At 33.7% G+C, this 21187-nt stretch overlaps 1 protein-coding gene across 1 annotated transcript in view; it reads right to left on the bottom strand.

Moving 5' to 3' along the window:
• Positions 1 to 21187, bottom strand: part of RIMS2 (regulating synaptic membrane exocytosis 2) — a 69267-nt gene that overhangs the window by 16328 nt on the left and 31752 nt on the right. The window contains exon 5 of the mRNA XM_008577286.1: positions 2935 to 3035. Within this exon, the coding sequence (XP_008575508.1) occupies positions 2935 to 3035 (101 nt within the window). The remainder of the gene's footprint in view (positions 1 to 2934; positions 3036 to 21187) is intronic.

Below are 21187 nucleotides of genomic sequence, written 5' to 3'. Positions count from 1 at the left end.
TTTTCAAAATAAAGTCTCCATTTTTTTTTTCCTTTTTGTCTTTTTTACTGACCGGCAACGGGATCGCAACCCTTGGTGTTGCGCCCGCACCGCGCTCAGCCAGTGAGCGGGAACCGGTCTCCACATGGGATCCGAACCCTCGGCGGGAGCGCTGCTGCGCTCCCAAGCGGCACACTCTCCAGTGCGCCACTGGGCCGGCCCGAGTCTCCATTTTTTGATGACACCATTCAGCTCTGGCTTCTAGCTAAAACCGTAATTGAGGAAGTCAACTGACTCAGATAACTAAAAGTTAAATTTACAACTGGTTCACTGTAGAACAGTAGTTCTCAAACTTTAGTCTACATCAAAATCACCTAATAGGCTTGTTCAAACACAGAGACCCCAATCCCAGAGATTTGATTCCGTGGGTCTGCAAGGAGCCTAGAGAATTGCATTTCTAAAACTATCCAGGTGATGCTGGTCTGGGACTACACTTTGGAAACCACTGCCTTAGAGAATACCTAGGAAATTGTATTGCTTAGTATAATTAGTCCTGTAACAACACTTCAATTTTTTTCCCAACCTAAAATGATTGGTGTCAAAATTATAAAACTATGAAGCCTTAAGCATTCATTTATTCATAAATTAGAGTGGAATCAAAACTTTTTTTAAAAAAGTTCTTAGCCATGTCTATAATATTCCTTTAGTCTATTCCCGTGTGATAAATTTCTGTCAGGTATCCATAACAAGAATCATTGCTGTTGCTTCTAAGAAACTTGTTTTTATAGTATGAGCGATGTAAATCAGAGAATTGATTAAGTTTCCCTTTCTGCCTTTGCTGCTTGTTAGGAAGCTCATGGTTGAAATGTATGTCCCACATGTAACAGATGTAGAGGATCTCACTCTATGCATTCTGCTCAAAAACTTTACTTCTGGAGTTACTTTGTTTTACCCTATTTTCTCTTGGTAGTCTTTTTTTCATTGACAATATTATTGACAGTATTATATGTATTTTTATAAATCATCTGCATTCCTTCCTGAAGCATAGTAGGATATAAATAAACAAACGTGTTATCTGAAAACATTTTTTTTTCCTTTTTGTCTTTTTCCGTGTCCGGCAACGGATCGCAACCCTCAGTGTTGCCCCCGTACCGGACCGGGACCGGCAACGGGATCGCAACCCTCGGTGTTGCTCCCGCGCCTTGCTCAGCCAGTGAGCGGGAACCGGTCTGTATGTGGGATCCGAACCCTCAGCGGGAGCGCCACCACGCTCCCAAGTGGCGCACTATAGCAGTGCGCACAAACGTGTTATCTGAAAACATTTTTTTTTCCTTTTTGTCTTTTTCCGTGTCCGGCAACGGATCGCAACCCTCAGTGTTGCCCCCGTACCGGACCGGGACCGGCAACGGGATCGCAACCCTCGGTGTTGCTCCCGCGCCTTGCTCAGCCAGTGAGCGGGAACCGGTCTGTATGTGGGATCCGAACCCTCAGCGGGAGCGCCACCACGCTCCCAAGTGGCGCACTATAGCAGTGCGCCACCAGGCCGGCCCCTCTGAAAACATTTTTAAAGAAATTTTAATATCTTGATATGTTAGGACTTCATGCCTTAGTCTTTTCATCACATAAAATGAATGAGAGATCAGAGCATAACAAATGCTACAAAAGTTAACATGTATCTGTTTAGCCCTAGGCAGAAATACAAAAAAAATACGAACATATCACTTCTGAAATCTGGCTCAGAAGGTTAGGGGTGTATCTGAAATATTGTCATTACAGAACTATTCTCCGTGAAATTCACCATACCTATTTGAAGTTATTCATATTTTAATTGTAGTAAAATCATGTTTAGGAATTTGGAACCTATGGAGTAGAGATAAAGCTACTTTTATTTGCCTTAAATTTACTTCTCTCTGACTTTAGGCCTGTGCCACTTCCCATACACCATGATTCTGTGATGAACAATCTTGTATTCACCAGGTCAGTATTCATGTAATACTGAGGGAAGAGATCAGTAGTTTAGAAGAAGATACTTATAGCAGAATCTCTGCTTCCTCTAGGTTATTATAGTGTAGAAACTAAAACTGATACTACCTACTACATATGCATATCCAACATAGCCACTTTTTCCTTACTTAATAATGGAGAGAAACTAAAGGTTAAGTATGTAAAGATAAAATAGACCTAAGTATATAAAAATCCAAACTGCTTTTCTCTAATACACAGAGACCACAGATATCACGATTGTAATGATTAAATTACTAAATCATACTGCACATAATAGCTAAATGTTATGAGTAAGCTTTGCTATTTTCATTCTTTTGTTAAACCTTAAATAGGTACAACAGAGGAAAATCTTTTATGATTTTGGCAATAAATAATGTAATGAACCTAAAATGTCTTGAAAATACAAAGGTGATGAAGAACAAGAACAATGAGATAATACTCTTCATTTCCTCCCTTGTTAGACCTCATACCTCAAATTATTCCCAAAAGTAGTTCCAAAGTATTCTTACCAAAAGACCTTTTGAACTCTAACACCTCATGAATTTGTATTTTGTTCCAATAACTCAATAATAAACCAGATCCAATTAAAATCCTATAAAATGGGGAAACAATCTATATGTAAGAAAACCATGAGAAGATAACAATACTTCTTCCTAAATATTTTTGAGGGGTTATAGGTTTTGTAAAATGAAAACTTCTAAAAAAGATTTGCTGTTCAGGTCTATAGTCTCCTATATTATATAATAATGTGCTTATTTATTTATTTTAAAAGGCATATTCTATCCTTAAGAGCTGGTATATAAACACATAACTTTTAGCACTTCATAATATCCTGGGACCATTGCATTACATGTTTGTGTCTGACTATGTGCATTCAGTAGTTTAAAAGAATCTAATGGTGTCATATGATTAATTGATTATTTTACAACTTTAAAAAAAAAAATGTCTTGCCTTAGAATGGTAATCTTGTTCCAGTCTGGGATCTGATCCGGCTACCTGTTTGTATTTGTTAATTTTCATTTGGCGATTTCTCTCCTCTATATCCATAGCACCTATCGAGTAGAAAAAAAACCCATAAAATTAATGTTCAGTTCTCACTTCTGAGTCCTACTTACAGGATGTATAAAAGAAAAAACTCTAAGCTGATATATTATTTTCACTCAAGGTAGTATGTACAAATTAAATGTCATATTATTTTTAGATTTATATAAAGTATGCAATTTGGTAAATAAAAGTGATTATTAAACATGTAAAATAATTTTAATCTGAATAAAATGTAAATGAATTTAAAGGGAAGATGGCAAATTATCACTAGCTAGAAAACACTTTCCGGTGCATGTATATCTAGGAGAATATATTTGACAGCACACAAATTTGACAATAGCAGTAGTATAAGAACTTTGGCTTTTAATTCATCATTATTTGATTTAATTACTGGTAATAAAATTGTAAGTCTAATTGGTTTCAAATGCAATTTGAACTGCATTTAGAAACTATTATAAAATTGGGCTATGTATTAAAGAAGGTTGCCTCAAGCAGACATGTGGATACAGTTATCAGGAACTTTTAAACTTGAATTTTCTAGAACTAGAATCAAGAAAGAGGCTCTTATAATAATACTCCTGATAACATACCATGCCAGTAAAGGCACAAAGTAAATTCAGAAAAAACAAAACCAAGCAAAACTAGAAAACCAGAATGTAGGGAGGTGAGAAAGTGTGATGGTATGCCTATTACAAAATGAGATGAATGCCCTCTATAACAGGTGCTACCTCAAAACACATCAATTGTAGATATCAAGAGGGTCTTTGAAAACTTTGGCAAGAACAAGAACTAAATTCAGCTAGCAAATCCTAGCAAACATGAAAAAGTGATTTTATGATACATTCATAATTTTTATTAAAAGAGATTGTATAGAAAAATTCCATGTCTCATAAAAAATATATATATTCAGAAAAAACAAAATCTCAATTATATACTACAAATCTACATAATGAGAAAAATAAGCTTTAGTGGGCTCAAGTGGGTATCCATTACAAAATGTTGTCATGTAAATTCACAAACACTGTGTGTTTAGGTAGGAACAGAAATATACACATACATACCGCTTACTTAAGATCACAACTTCAAAACTGCAGTAAAAAATATCGAGACGAAAGTGTGCCTATTAAAAAATAGATATTTTAATACTTACCTGATTTTTAAAATAGCAAAAAGGAAAAGGGGAAAATGTACCAGTGTAATAAGAAGTTACAGAATCTTCCCCTGAGGCAATGTTTTAATTCTTAATGTTTTAATTTTTGATTACTCTCTGACCTGAAAAAGTCTCATTGTACATCAGATCATTCTTGTTAGCAACAAATTTTAAGTGAAAGTTGATTAATTAAAGTAAGATAAAAAGGAAAAACACATTTGAAAAAGGAGTAAGAAAATCTTGGATAAAAATACATATAAAGAGCTTACATTACATGACTGCTAAATATGCTAGCAAATTTAGATAAACTATTCAATAAAGTGAGACAATTTGTTACTTAGTAGTCACATTTTAATAATGATTGGACTAACCAAGTCAAATTTGAAAATGAGGAATATAAATACCATGTTAATATAAATTGAATGATATATAAAACCAGGTGAGTGCCTCTGAGAAGTGAATGTGAAATATAGTCAAGTATAAATGCCTATTAAAGTACAACTCTGGAATTGTTTGTACCTCAAGGCATATTCTCAGGTAAACATATTTATTTTCTCTAAAGGCAAGGGAATAAAAAGCCCTGCCCAGCACCGAAAAATTGTATGTACTGAAAGAATATTAACTAAATCGAGTGTTTAGAAAGTTTCTCAAAAAAAGTTTCATGTTGATGTTACAGTGGCAAATAGTATGTTAAATATGAATAGCATCAATTGAGAAAGAAGTTTAAACACATGCACATATAGATGTAGATATATAGATATACACACATACAAACATATATATGCATTTTCTAATATGTATACTGTTTTTCTGGATAGCAAGCTCCTATGGAAGCTACCTTAAATTCTGATTACTAGGTAGTAATGTGATACACTGGCAGTAGTTGGCAAACTTTTTCTGTAAAGGGTCCAGTAGTCAATATTGTAGACTTTGCAGCCCATATGCTAACTATTGTTCTGCCACACTTCTGCGACTGTAGCAGCTGTAGACAATGCATACACAAATGAGTGTGGCTGTGTTTCAATAAAACCTTATTTACAAAACAGGCAGTGGGCTGGATTTGGCCTTTGGCATATTGGCTTAACACTGTTTGCAAAAGTGCCTTTCTTCCTAGCAATGGTTTAAAAATTAGGTAAAATCATGGCCGGCCCGGTGGCGCACTGGATAGTGCGCCGCTTGGGAAGCGCGGCAGCGCTCCCGTCCGAGGGTTTGGATCCCACGTACAGACCGGCTCCCGCTCACTGGCTGAGCGAGGCGTGGGAGCAACGCCGAGGCTTGCGATCCCGTTGCCGGTCCCCGGTCCGGTACGGGGGCAACACTGAGGGTTGCGATCCGTTGCCGGAAAAAAAAAAAAAAAAAAAAAAAAAAAAAAAAAAAAAAATTAGGTAAAATCAGATCTATAGAACATCATTTATATTTAAAAGACCACCAGGAGGTCTAAGAAGAATATGAATCTGTATTGGCTGTACAACAAAAGTATGAATAGAGTGATATGACCATTTAAATGTTATCAGTTAAATTCCTATCTTAAACAAATCTCTCACCTCCAGACCCAATCATATCTATAGACAGTCCCAAAATAGAAAAATTCTCTATTACAGCCTTAACCAATGAAATCTCAGTGAACCACTTAAGTCAACAAACTTGGGTAAATAGACTTTTAACTTATAACTTTAAATTATCCTAGGATAATAATTTTGGGGACAAACAGTAACCAAACAAGCCTCCCTTCAAAATTATTTTGCTCATATGAAGTCTTCTATTACTTTTCTACATTTGCATAGCTTATTACATACTCCACAAAGAATAATATGGAGAAAGTCTCTTATTGATAAAGAAATCCATTATAGAGGATTCTTCACCAGCAAGTTGATTTTTCTTTGCTGGTCCTTTGCCCTACTAAGTAAAGTAACCCAGAAATAATATTTTGGGTTCAACCAAACCTAATTTTTTTCCTCTTGCAATGAAAAACAATTTATAGGAATCAATGCAAGTAGAAGGGCTGTTCACTGGTTGAAAAATGAACTACATAATTTCTAAACTTTCTGTCAACTCCGATGTCCTATGCTGTATACTACTATAAAATGAAAATAAGTGAAAGTGGCAAATTTTTGTTAAATCTCCTCTCTCTCTCTCTGATTCACAGTAATAATTTGTATATACAAGGCCCTGAAAAACTTGTATTAAGAAAAATCACTTGATGACATAACCCTCACCTTTTTTCTCCACTCATTATCTGTTAATATCTCACTGAAAGAGTCTTAGAATTTCCAAAATACATTTTGAGAAATGATGGTTTATAGGGTTAGAAAGTAAATTTATCTAGGAATCTCTGAGTCATGTTCTTATATGTAATGAACTATGCTTATTCCAGATGACATTTTAATGGCTTGACTTGATTTGTAATTTGCATATGCTTAAAAAATTATAGTCATTATATGTTTGAAATCAAATAAAAAATCAAAGCATTTTCAATATGTAATAAAATTTGATTAAGATGGTAGTGGGACAATTAGATTTCTTAGACAAACTCATTTATGGCAAAAGTTTTCACATTTGTGCCTATTTATTGAAGTGATAATCTGTTAATACATGGAACTAATATTCAAGTATTATCTAATCAATTTTGGTATAAGGTAAATTGCAAGTAAACTAAAAAATATGATTTCTTGTGTCATAAATTGTTTCATAAATATCTTGTTTCATAAGTACCAAAGTTGATTTAAATTATGCTGGAAATGGGCCTGTATTTTTTCCACATGTATATTCAAATCCCACATGAATTCCATCAATTTTAGTATTTCTACTTGATAAATGACATTTTTATCAAAACTTATGTCATTGGTTTTCTCGATAATGCTTTTAAGTTACTGATTTTTTCCCGAAAATTTTAAGCCAGAGAACAAAAAGAGAAGTCAAATGTGGATGTTCCAGAATTCGTAAATATCTCAAAATATTTGTCTTTCTCAAACTGGAAGCTCCTAGTCCATTCTCAGTTGCTTAATTTAATAAAATCCAGGATTTTGTTGATCCTGATTTAATACATTTCCTAAAATCATATCACATATTCTATAGCTATTTATTTATTTTGGTACAAGCCATTTAAGAGGCTTACTTGTTCTTAAATAAGTAAACTAATTGTGTGGTTATTTTATACTTTAAAAACACTTCTTAATGTGTCCAGAAAGTTAAAGACATATTGATAATGTTGTTATAGCACAAATTTTTAAAAGTTAACTTATAGGTGGAGTCTTTATCCAAAGATATAGTTGAACATGGCTGAATTAGCTGGCAGCAAGCCAGTGGTTGCTCAAGTTTTACTATTTACATGTGCACTACAAAGATCAGTATACCTTCAGTCATTTCTGCAGTGCACTTCAAACAGTAATAGTTTTAAGTTTGCTTTTCCAAACACACACACGTACACACGTGTGCACACACACACAGAGTTCTTGGGTCTCTGAGTAGCTTTATAGCCCAAACTTCTTTGAAGTAGGGAAACAGGTTTGGCAATGATACAATTCACAATAAAGTCTAACAGTGACCAGAATTTAGCATACAATTATTCATAACTTAATTTATCATAAGAATGTATATTTATTTGTTAAATAAAGCATTTTGATGTATTGATTGAAAGTGGTATAGAACAAGAAATACTGCCAAAATGCATAAACTGCAGATCTTTCCAATTTTTCTGAATATTAATAGGGAAAGTGATCTGACAGGTTTTTAAATTTTCTACTAAAATTTTCTGAAATACGGGAGTTAAGAAACTATGCAGGAAAATTTTAAAAAGGAACTTCGAAATAATTTTTTCATAATCACTTGACTTTAATAAATTTTCTTAGATTTTTTTCACTGAAACTTTATGTATTATATCTAAAACCTCACAAAATGTACACTTTTTGTTAGACAACTTATTTGTTAAAAATAGATGTAATGCAAGAAATAACAAAATTAAGTTAAGAAAAAACATGGAAATAGTTCATAAAAATTATGAATTATGAATTTCAGTATCAGTACTGAGGAAAACAGATGTATTTTATTTTAAAGAGTAAAAAAAACCTAATCATAACTGTGCAAGTAAGATACACAAGATTTGAGGAATACTTACTTGGAAATGAATCAATTTTGAGGATTTTTCTATTTTGGTCACTAGGAATTGACATATTTGGAACGTAAGAATACTCGTATTAATTTGATTTTGTTTATAATGTGCTTGCTTATAAAACGATTTTTCCTTTGCTCCCAGAAATGTATGAAATCTGAACTTAACATGTTAAATAAAAAATGGAATTAAATGAAAAGTAAAAGCTGTAGAAACTTACAAAATTGTTGTACTACCTTGAGGCTCTAGTTATAAGCTCTAGTCCCTCAAATTTGGTTATAAATCCTAACCAGTTACTTTAGATATTTTGTTTACCTGTTACTATGTGTATTTTTCCAGTGTTTCTCTATTAGCTCCCTGCCATAATCAATAAATAATACCTCAAGGGAGATGCTCTAAATTTCACAGACCCTTTCCCTATAGTCAAAAAGGAACTGGTGTTTAAACTACTTTGGGATATAAGTTATCAGGAGTGATCTGAGGAAATAGTGTGCGTCAGTTTTTGATATGTAAATCTAAACAGATTAACTGAAATTTTATCATTCAGAGGACTTAGATTTTATCACCATTTTAGGTTTCAACATTAAAAATCTGCATGTACCCAGCCCATGGGGGAAGATCAGGGGTTTGTGCCTGGAGAGTGCAGTGGAGGTAACTTCCACAGAGTTGATAGGGCTTTGGAACTGCCCATACTTCTTAGGATAATGGGTATGTTTATTATATGTAGGAGTTAAAAAATCCTAAAAACAGCATTAGTTTAAAAGATAAGAAGAGACAAGACATGGATTTGAGTTTTGACTTCAGAAGCCCTGTAACTACAAATTCTTCATTTCACCTTTGTGGTCATAAAATTTCTCAACTGTAAAATGGATATTTTTGGACCAGATACTCTTTATGATTCCTTCGGCTACATAACTCTCTGGTTGGTTGATTTTGAAGTCAAATGATGTTTAAGTGTTTGTTGTTTTATATTATCATACCTATTTCATAAATATAGATAATGTAAAGTGCTCCAGAAGTTTTTAATCTGTTCACCTTGGTATTGCATTAATTGAAATTTACAAAACCTGTGTGTGTGTGTGTGTGTGTGTGTGCGCGCGCGCAAATGTGTAGGTACAGAGGCAGAGAGAGCAGTGGAATGACGAAGTGAGGGAAGGAGAGAGATGAAGAAAGAGGGCGGGCGGGAGAGAGACCATGAGCCAGATCTGGAAGAGACAGAGACAGATACACAGAGATATGGATTATATTGAAAAGTTCATTAAACCAGAAAATTTGTCCAGGAAAAGGAGTCATAAGGGTGACCTAAAAATGCAATCGTTTCACTACATACATATTTTTTTCTGATGTAGAATTACGTCTTTTAAAAAAATGTTACTTTCTAACAACTTAGGTTATTTTTAACTTGTTAGTCGCAATCTCTGTATCTTTGAAAAAACAAGATATATTTTAGAGGGTAAACTAAATTTTAAAATGAAAATCTTTTGGAGAAGAAATATAAAGGTTATTATGAAAATTGCTTCTAAGAAAAAGTGCAATAACAGGTGATAAAAGATACAAACATGAGTCAGATTCATCATGAGTCAGATTCATTATGTTAATAACTATTCCCCATTTTTGTTAAGCACTTTGGAATATTCTACCTTTTATCTGATGGCTAAATATCTACATTAACGGAGATGTAATTCACGGAGTAGCATATATTATTCCCTGTGTATATGTCTTACCCCCACTTAATATGTTTTGATATGATACAATTATCAAATACCACTTACTGTATTCACATCTGGGACCTAATTAAGGTAGCCATAGATATATTTCAATTTTGGCCACTTTTATACATATTGCAAGATTGCATGAAATGTTTAAAAGGAGCATTATAAAGAAATTTAAAATGCATCTTTACATTTATATTTAGAAATAATATTTAATATACTTAGAATTGTTAACAAATTTAATTTAAAAATCACATAAAAATAAAAATATCCATCATATAAAAACTGAAATAAGATCTATGCTGGAAAGGGGACCCATATAATTTTTCTTATGTATATTAGAAACTTATTTACTAGAGAATATTCCTTGGGTTATAACCAAATACTTATCTAAGTGCCCACATGAGATTAAAATTGGAATCCCCAATCCCAACTTTTATTTAGCCTTATTATTGATACTATATATTCTTGTTTAAAAATTATCATGGCTCCATACAAATTATGAGAGTTTGGAATTTTTCATTAGTCACACATTTTGCTTAGGAAACTGTTTAATTAGTCAGTAGATTTTATTCCTATCTGAAGAATTTTAACCAACAGACAAAGATTATCAGCCTTATATAGAAAATTAAATGATATTAGTGGTTACCAAAATGTTTGAGTTAAATTACGTAACTAATAAAAAACCCCAAAAACATAACTTCCCTCCAAATCAATTCTTGTGATATTTGCAATTGTTCATATACTATTATACTTTTCATTTCAGCATTTCTAAGACTGTCAGACCTTATTTATAAAATAAATTTAAATTATATTAGCTATAACATTAAAATGATAATACAAAATATTTTTGAGAGTAGTAAAGATATCTTTTTCTTTCCAAGTCAGGCAGACAAATAGAGTGGATAAGGAATGAGAAATAATTCACAGTGGAACTCTGTTAAAATGTATATATTCTTAAAAGGATTCAAACACATGTGATTGTGTCCTCCAAACCATAATGGAAGTGTGAAATAATGAAACTAGCTTTGTTTCTCCTTTATAAGACTGGATATATAGAGAGAAGAGTGAAATAAAAAGGGCAAAATTACTAAATGGAAAATAAGTTAATTATAAGATATCATATTTCACTTCATATTTTCAATGATGGTATGCATAAAAGTTGTGAAATATTTGAATTTCCTTAGGCTAATACTATGTTGCAGACAACAGGTATGTCAAATGAGATGATAAAACTGTGCCTGAAAAATTAAATTGAGAAAATCTGTAGAGAAAAATAAAATTTTGATACTTAAATTAAGAAAACATCACTAAAATAAATTAGATTATGATTATGAATTGCAAATGTGATATAAGCCTCCAAACTTATAATAGTAAATTCCTCCATATATTCATGGTGATCATCTTAGAAAATGCTTACACATTTTCATTATGAATTGGGATAAAATCAGTAAAGCTTATGTAGAAATATTGTGATTAACATGAAAGAAGCACATTTTAATTTCTATTATACCATTTTATCCATGTTGGATAAATAAATATTTAACAAGGAGATATTAACATTTTAAATCAAATTAGGTTCACCATTAAGTTGGAAGATTTATCTAACAATAAGAAAAGGAAATATTTAGATATATGGATTTTAAATAGTATTCATGCTTGGACAACAAACTGTTCTTTTTCCAAAGATGCTGCTGCTGGGCCGGCCCGGTGGCGCACTGCTACAGTGCGCCGCTTGAGAGCATGGCGGCGCTCCCGCCGAGGGTTCGGATCCCACATACAGACCGGTTCCCGCTCACTGGCTGAGCGAGGTGCGGGCGCAGCACCGAGGTTTGCGATCCCGTTGCCGGTCCCGGTCCGGTACGGGCGTGACACTGAGGGTTGCGATCCGTTGCCGGACACGAAAAAAGACAAAAAGGAAAAAAAAAAAAAAAGATGCTGCTGCTGACTGTGCCAGGGTACAAGAATGAATATATAGAGTAATTAATGTCATGCAGTATAACACTCCCTCAGAATTCAAAGGAATGTATCCTAAATGTTGCATGAATAGGAAAATCTCATAAAACGTTTCTGTTCAATACAAAGAATAAAGAGGTATAAAAGTCAGATGGGTCACTCTCAAAGAAAGAAAAATGAAGATTAGATGAAGAGACATCAGAACAGACTAGCTGAAACTAGAGAAACCGGACTGAATTTTAACCTTTCAAATGCTCCTGTGCGAATTCTAGTTTTATGGAGTATCCTAAAGAAATAGGATTGCGTTGATTTCCGTTGATATTAAATCTCCCTTTCTGAATTCCTCTCTTCTTGTTCTCCTCTTCCCAGCTCTCCAGTATTGTTCTCTCATATTATTCTCTGTACAATGTCCCCCCTTCTTGGCTTGGACTTGGTTTTAAAATTCTGACATCTTTCACCTTTTCACAGTAAAGCCCCTATTTCTTAAGGTAAAGGACTCGCTCAGGTTCTGGCACAAAGCCAGATTGATTTGGTTTATTTTATTTTATTTATTTATTTATTTATTTATTTATTTATTTTTTGAAACATAGTTGATTGTACAGATCTGTGGGGTACAGAATACAATTCCTGTGTGCAATATGTGATGTTCAGATCAGGATAATTAGTATAGTCAACATTATACAATATAATCATTTTCCGTGGCCCATTTGGTTTAAATTACAGCTTCAGATGGCTTGGGTAAGTCATTCAACTGATCTGTACCTCAATTTTTCAATCTGTAAACCAAAAATAAAAATAGTACCTACACAGGATGTTAAAATCAATTATAGATTAAAATAATTTCCACTAAGGTGACTTAATTATCCAAAATGTTGAATGCATTTTAAAAGAGTTTATTAACTGAAAGAAATCTTTGATTGAGGAAATGCATAGTAATTATTGGTTTTGATCACTGACTCTGAGTTCCTCAGTTATTCTAAACTAAAACCCTCCCAATCCTCTTGTCATAACTAGTTCTCATATTGAGTCTCCCAAAGGTAAAATCTGTAATACAAGGAGTTAACATTCTGACTTATCAACTATTCATCACCATTCCAAGTTTCGTAAGTGGGAACCATTGTATCTATTTAAAAACAATGTTTTTTTTTTTTTTTGGTCTTTTTTCGTGACCGGTAAGGGGATTGCAGCCCTTGGTGTGGTGTGGCCCGCACCGTGCTCAGCCAGTGAGCTCACTGGCCATTCCTATATAGGATCCGAACCCGCGGTGGGAGCGTCGCTGCACTCCCAGCACTGCACTCTCCCAAGTGCGCCACAGGGCCGGCCCAAAACAATGAGTTTTTACATGACTTGAGCATTTGGGTTCATTCAAGTGAGCCCTGCATATTTGAATTATAGCTTAAGAATACCCAAATGTAGGGAGCCTCTTACTGTATCTCCAAAATTGAGTCAAATGAGATCTGTTGTTTGGTTACTGCAGGTTCATTTAGTAAGAACTCCCTCTACCTGAAGCTCTTTTATTTCATGGTGACCTTATTTAAAGAAAAACCTCATTATTGAGCACTGCAGCTGAGGTAAGTCTGATATTGTGAAACTTGTCTCTCAAAGGTTACCAGAAACATACTTGCCAAATCAAGTGATCACTCCTCAGCATCATTCTACTAGACCTCACTGCAGCATTTGATAAAATTATTACACTATCCTTGATATTTTCTCCTTCAGCTGTTTGGCCCTGAACATTTCTCACTCTCAGTTCACTCTTTATCAGACTATTTTCTTGGCTCATCTCTCAGCCCATTTTCAAATGTATGCATTTCCTAAAGTGTTATTAGCTTTCTCTTTTTATTATATCCCTCAGTGATTTTTATATAATTTCATACCTTCAACTGTCAGTTTAATGCTGAAGGTCCTGACCTTCAGCTCCTACCTTTCCTGTAAACTCTGTAACTCACATTTCCAGTTGTCTTCCAGCCACCCCCAACTGGGGGCCCCCGTCAGCACCTAAAACTCAGTTTGTCCAAAGCAAGTTAAAATTACATCTCATATCTGTTCTTCTTCTTTTATTTATTTATTTATTTATTTTGTCCTTTTTGAGACCAGCCACACCGTGCTCAGCCAGTGAGCACACCGTGCTCAGCCAGTAAGCGCACCGGCCATCCCTATATAGGATCTGAACCCGCGGCGGGAGCGCTGCTGCGCTCCCAGCGCCACACTCTCCCGAGTGCGCCACGGGCTCGGCCCTGTTCTTCTTCTTTTAATCATTACCAATGAATATCTAGAATATTCAGAATCTATTTCTTTGTTAACTGTCTTGCCTTTTCTTGGAACAGTCTGTTAGCTCTAAATACCTTTCTTTACTTTTTTGGGTTTCTTGCCCACTGCTTTAGATTCAAAGCTTTAGTCCTTTCTGTGTTTTCTAGCTTATCCACCTTAGTCATTTCTTTTCTTTCACTCTATGTCTTGAAGTTGTAGACCAACCCCACCAATTACTATGCCCCCACTGGAGCCTTATCTTGAGAGGTGACCTTGGCTTTTAATTGCTTGGGATGTATTAGATTAAGTAAATTATTTTTGTATTAGCATATATTTAGTACTATTTGGTAATATATTTAAAATCCATTTTAATTATGTATATTTTCAATAATTTTTTAAAATTTATTTTATTAGCATATTCATTATTACAAATAGTAATTATTCTTTATGCTCCTTACATGACCAATCACTCCCCAACTCCTCTCCCTCCCCACCATTTCTAGTATTTTCAATAATTGTGGAAGTCAGATTTATTGATATATAATTTACACAAAGTAAAATTGACATAATTTAGGTGCAAAGTTTTATGATGTTAGACAAATATATAGTTATCAAACCTCACCATAATCAAGATACAGAGTATTTCTACAACCCTAAAAAATTCCCTGATGCCTCTTTATTGTTAATCCTCTTCCTGCTAGTCCAGGTAACATCTGATCACATTTATGTCTAAATTTTTCTTTTTCTTCAGTAATGTTTTTAGACTAAAATTTTACTTGCTTGAGGCATAGAAAATGAAATGTAATGAAGCTTCAGAAACTACAGCTAAAATCTTATACTCTAGAACTCAGTACTATTGTTCTCTACACAACTAAGTTCCTAACAATAATAATACTTTGTACATGCCAGGAATTGTGCTAAGGTCTTTGCATGTATTATGATTATGTCACTTAATCAGCACAACTGTATGTGCTAGGACTTATTATTTTTTCAGTTTTACTTATTAGAGAATTTGCACAAGGTCAGATAACTAGTAGGTGGTAGTGCTTGGTCTATCCTTCTCCAAAAGTCATGATCTAAAATATTTAGTCATGAAATGCCTTTCTTTCTCTCTCTCTCTCTCTCTCTCTCTCTCACACACACACACACACACACACACACACACACACACACACACACACACACTCAAATTTATTTCATTCTTTTTTCTTTCTCCAGCATCTTCCCTTCCACTTAAGATTTTCCCCTTTTTCTTTTCAGGCCAATTCTCCTCTCTGGCCAATTTATTTGCAGGTAATGATTCCACTTATTTCCCTTTGAACACAACTTATTTATTTATTTATTACCGGTAAGGGAATCGTGACCCTCGGCAAGGTGTCGTCGGCACCGCGCTCAGCCAGTGAGCGCACCAGCCATCCCTATATAGGATCCGAACCCGTGGCCTCAGCACTCCCAGCGCTGCACTCTCCTGAGTGAGCCACAGGGCCGGCCCTGAGCCCAACTTTAGACAATAATATAGTCGTTCTTTAGTCTTTCTAGAGAGTCCTCTGATTCTCACTCCTTTAGTCTGAACTAGCCTATCAACCTCCTTCATATTCTGCATGACCTATAATCTATAACTATGTTCTCCCCATCGTTTATGTCACATAATTAATTAACCTAATTCCTTTTACTCATTCTCATTTTGCTTTGCATTACATTTTGCCTTTCCCACTATTAATTCTCTTCCTCTTCCTCACCCTCACATCCCATATCCCATCCCCGATCCCTTCACACAGGCTGATTAAAAAGGAAACTACTATCTGTCAAGTAACATCCGTCTCTTCAGTTAAATTATAAGCCAATTTAAATTCTCTTAGAAATTATATCCAGAGTAGCATTATTCATGCCAACCTGCCCTCTATAACATGAAACCTAGTTATCTTTCTTGTGAACCCTTTTTTATTACTATATTTCATTATAGATATAAAAGTATAAAGCTTTAAATGAGCAAGGATGAAGTGATATAAAAAATAATAATTTAAATCTACCATGCTCTAATGAATACTTAGTATTATGTACATGTTAATACTCACTAAATACTTGATTACAAGCTTAACTTATTACAAATATATTCTTTCCTTTCAACTCAATTTAACAAATACATTTGTTAAATATATTTTAATCATAACTTAACTACAATCCAGTTTTATACTTTATTCATTTATCACTCTGAAATACTTAAATTTTTAAAACTCTCTCATTTGTCACTGACACTTAAATGTCTTCTCAGAAAAAAAAATTTATAGCATAAATTGTTCTCCTAAACTTTAATTGCCTTTACTTTATCTTCTGTTATTGGTCTTAATTATACAAGTCTCTTCTGGCTTCCTTACACAGCTGGTTTCTTTTTATTCTTCTGGTTTAGTTCAAATATCATCTTTTCAGATAAGACCTTCTGGATTACTCCATATAAAAATAACTCATTCCCCTTTTCAACCCCACTAAGTCACATAGGATTTTAAATAATAGCACTTAGGACTGTATAAACTTATCTTGTTTAGTGACTATTTCCTCTCTCAAGAATATAATTTCCATGAGGGGAGAGACCTTATATGTCTTAGTCACTGTTATGTCCCCAGCACCCAGAATTAGGCCTGAAACATAAATGTTTAGTAGATATTTGTTGAACACACAAATTTTTAGGATGTGAAATACCTTTATAGCACCAGAATATGAATTTCAGGAATACGTTCTCCTTTGAGTAAGCCAATTATATTGTATCATTGTTTAATATGCCATAATGATAAGTAGGGAATGGTTTGAGTCTAGCATAGTCAAATTTTCTCTATCTTGGGTTTTTAATTCTATCTTAATAAAGGCTCATATTTTTATTATTAACACATTAAAGTTAGTATTGACCATAATTCTGAGTACAAAATGTATATTTGGGCATTGGAAAAATACTGAGAAGGGATGATTTGTATTAGTAATACATTTTTGGCCACCTGCTAGACACTTAATGAAAAATTATTTTTTAAACCCAACCCTTGGATCCCTCTGAGAAAAATGGTGGCTCACAGTTTTTTGTTTATCTTCCATTTGGGGCATTTATTTGCTTGCTCTTGAAACAGAAAATTTTTTATTTTGGCTGGTCATTTATTTTTATTCTTTTGATTAAAAGTATACACATATACACACACCTATAAGTGATCAATCCTCAATCCTTTTTTTTAACAATGAGGAAACTAGGATTCAAAGAGATTAAGGAACTTGTCTAAGGTCACTTAGGCCTTCAAATCTCATATTTTACTGCTATACCGATATGCTTCTAAATAGAGTAACAGAGAATAAAACATAACTTGTTTTATTTTTTAAAGAAAGCATGATTTGTTTTTTAAAAAATATCTAGAATTAAGTAGTTTATCATGTTTCTGGCACTACTACTGAAGTGGTCAATACGTATAGTCCAATGCCCAGTTCTACTATTAAATTTTTTTTTCTATTTTCAAACAATACTGGAATACTGGAATACTAATTCATTGTTTATAGATTACTGATATATTAAATTTAAATTCAAAATCTTATTGCAAAACCCATGCTTTTGCTCATGATAAACATAAACAATAAGTAAATAAATATATTTCTGTGAAAAATAACCTTTTGGTAAAATTTGAGTTAAGCAGTAATAATTAGTAAGAGCTACTATTCTTTGATTATCTACTTTGGCCAAAACTCTTTAACAAGTTATATATATTCAATTTCTTTCAAATTACAGAAGAAATAGAAATAAGTGTTTCTAATTTCTATGTCAATAAAATTCTTCATTTAAATGGATTTGCGAAATAATAATTTTGTTAAGTATTATAATTACAACATAAAATATATGTTACTTATTCCCAATTGTATTTTTATTAAGAAGCATTTGAAATCTATTCGACTTGAATTCTTAAGCTTTTCAAATTAACATTAGTACTTGGCAGACCAATGGACCAGTCTGAAATAATAACTTTTAAAAATATTTTCTAAAATTCTTGACATAGCACAGAACCAACTAAAATAAATAATTTAAAAGTTACTTAAAGGGCCGGCCCAGTGGCGCACTGGATAGTGCGCCGCTTGGGAAGCGCGGCGGCGCTCCCGTCCGAGGGTTCGGATCCCACGTATAGACCGGTTCCCGCTCACTGGTTGAGCGAGGCGCGGGAGCAGCACCGAGGCTTGCAATCCCGTTGCCGGTCCCCGGTCCGGTACGGGGGCAACACTGAGGGTTGCGATCCGTTGCCGGACACGGAAAAAAGACAAAAGACAAAAAAAAAAAAATAAATAAATAAATAAATAAATAAATAAAAGTTACTTAAAATAATAATATAATTATAACAATAAACATCATAATATAATAATAATTTATCTAAGTAACTGGTGAGAAATACAGCTGCCAAAACAATCTTTTAATTTTGAGAACTCCTTATGAATAAAATTGTTGTATTACACAAGCACTAAGATTGTGAGATGCTCTAGACCAAATGCGGAAGTAATTCGTAAAATCTGTGTAGCTGGAGTTGAATTTAGAAACATGGGTAGATGTTGTTTTATGTAACTTATCAAACAGTATTTTTAAAATCTCTTCTGTATCATTGCTCTGTTTACAGAGGCATTTAAGACTTGTTTAATAATGATCTAAAAAAATTAAATTGTCATACGAAATTTCATAAGAGTAGAAAGAAAAAGGGAACCCTAATAAAGCATGCTACTTCTTATTCAAAAGAAACTTGATTATGATTTCCAAGTGCTAAATCACTGATTTTTGGTGTTTCAAAATGTGTTATCAACTCCATTCCTCCATTTATTGTATAGAATTATGTTGCAGTGAAGGTCCTCTATAATTGTGGCTTAAAACAGACAAATACCTTGGACCTAATATATCAGAAAAATTATTTGACTTATGAAATTACTTTTCCACCATATTTTGGGTTGAAGTATTAACAGGTGGTGTTGATAAGGAAAAATAATCAGCTTACATATTCATCAGAGATGTGAGTAATAATAGCCTATTAAAGATATTATCTTTTGTTGGTCAAACACTCCAGTTTTTGAAAAGACTTAGCATCAACTTACTTTAACTAAACAGGTGAAATCCATTCTGAAATGCTTATCACTAAATTTATTGCTTTCTCTTCTAAAATGATTACCTTTTTCTCTGAACCTCCTCTTATTAGCTTCTCTATTATTCTCTCTTTATTTTTATTTCCTTTGGACTAGAATGCATTTGTCTTCATCTATCTCTAGGCCTAGGTGAGTTTAGGAAACCTTAAACACAATGCTGGTTAATGCACACCATGTAGCTCAGACTTCAGCTTTCCCACACCAGGAGGAAAAAGAGGTGTTATAGATCTATACCTACAACAGCAGTTTTAAAAGTTTATGCTGAGAAAGACTTTAAATTATGTTTAGCTAACAATGAGAAGTAATTTAAAATTAAAAAAAACAAAAAATTTAATATTTGAAAATATTATCATTCCTCTGTAAATTTAAACATTCCACATACATCCTATTTATTTTTTGTGTGAGAAAAGTTGATTCCATTATTAATCCTCTCCTTTTCAGAATCTTCAAACTCCCTCAACCAAGTCCTTTTCCTTTACTTTTATTAAGCATATAATGAAGATTCCTGTGTTCAACCTCTAAGTTAAACCTCTGAATTTTCTTCCTCCTCTAAGCTTAAATTCCATATTTTTCTCCTTGCTTTGCCACTACCAAATTAAATAACTTATTTTTTCCTTTCCCCAGCACTCATTCTTTTCTTAATATTGCCAGTTTTTACTGTTCTGAGCTTCTTTCCCTAATTCTTTCTGCATTGCTTGGAGACATCCTATTCTTTTCCATTGTGAACTCTGAAACCCCATTCCTTTTATTTAAAAGCTATACATCCTCAGCCTCAGTACAGAATATTCATTTCCCCTCTTACCATGAATGGAAAGTTGGCCCTTCAACAAGAATACTACCTCCCCCTGAAACATTTTGAGGGAAAGCTGCTCAAAATTCCAGAAGTGGTACAGGCATTCTTCTAGTTCTGCATTTCTTCTTCCACGTGTTTGCTTTTCTAATCTTATATAAAATCCACTTTTATCTTCAGACCATATACTTCTTTGCTGTTATCACCTATACCCAAGGCAATTTTCTTCAACCATTTTCTATGAAGCTTAGGCCCTAGTGCCTCAATGTCTATATAAAAATACTACTATCAAAGTTGGTTGCTTTCCTTGCCTTCCCAAACTGTAATCCATGCTCCTTAATAGAAACCCACTCCCAGGACCAAACACTGTATCTTTATGTTATTTTAAACGGTCCACCATCTGAAAATTCTAAAGATCATTAAATCAATCTCTAACAATAACCTTCTCAAGTTGCCTTTGTTATCACCACAAATTTCAATTCTTCCATTGAATCCCTTCCCTCTCACTTTATTGAAAATTCTACATCTAAACATTACTTAACATGACTAACATCCCCCCCAATCCATTGGACATCATTTTGACCACTTTCCTTGTTAGCTACCCTCAACATTGTCATTCTCTTTTTCTTTCTATTATAACTGCCCACAAACTTCGAGCCTTGGATCCAAACAATTACATCTGAAGTGTGCTAATGAACTAATTACACAATATTAGGAACCAGTGCCATTATAAACTTATGGTCTCCACTCAGCTAAACTTTCACCATTTTTCTACATATCCTTGGTGAGCTCCCTCCCCCATATTTCATGGTGGCTGCTTTTTATAATTTCCCCAAGATTAGAAAGCCTAGTTTACATTCATTATCTTTATTTTTTTCTCTGCATCTCCCTTTCCTTCTCTTCAGTTTGGTTTCCATCCCTACCAACTTCACTGAAATCCATCAAGCAAAGATCATTACTGACTAGTTTTATCATTTAATGACATATTTGTTTTTCTCTGGAATTTGTCTCTGTTGACTATACCTTCTTAAAATGCTCTCCTTTCTTGAATT

This window comes from Galeopterus variegatus, unplaced genomic scaffold (assembly GCF_000696425.1).
Source record: "Galeopterus variegatus unplaced genomic scaffold, G_variegatus-3.0.2 Scaffold1478, whole genome shotgun sequence".
NCBI lineage: Eukaryota > Metazoa > Chordata > Mammalia > Dermoptera > Cynocephalidae > Galeopterus > Galeopterus variegatus.
This window is presented reverse-complemented; position numbering and strand designations above follow the sequence as displayed.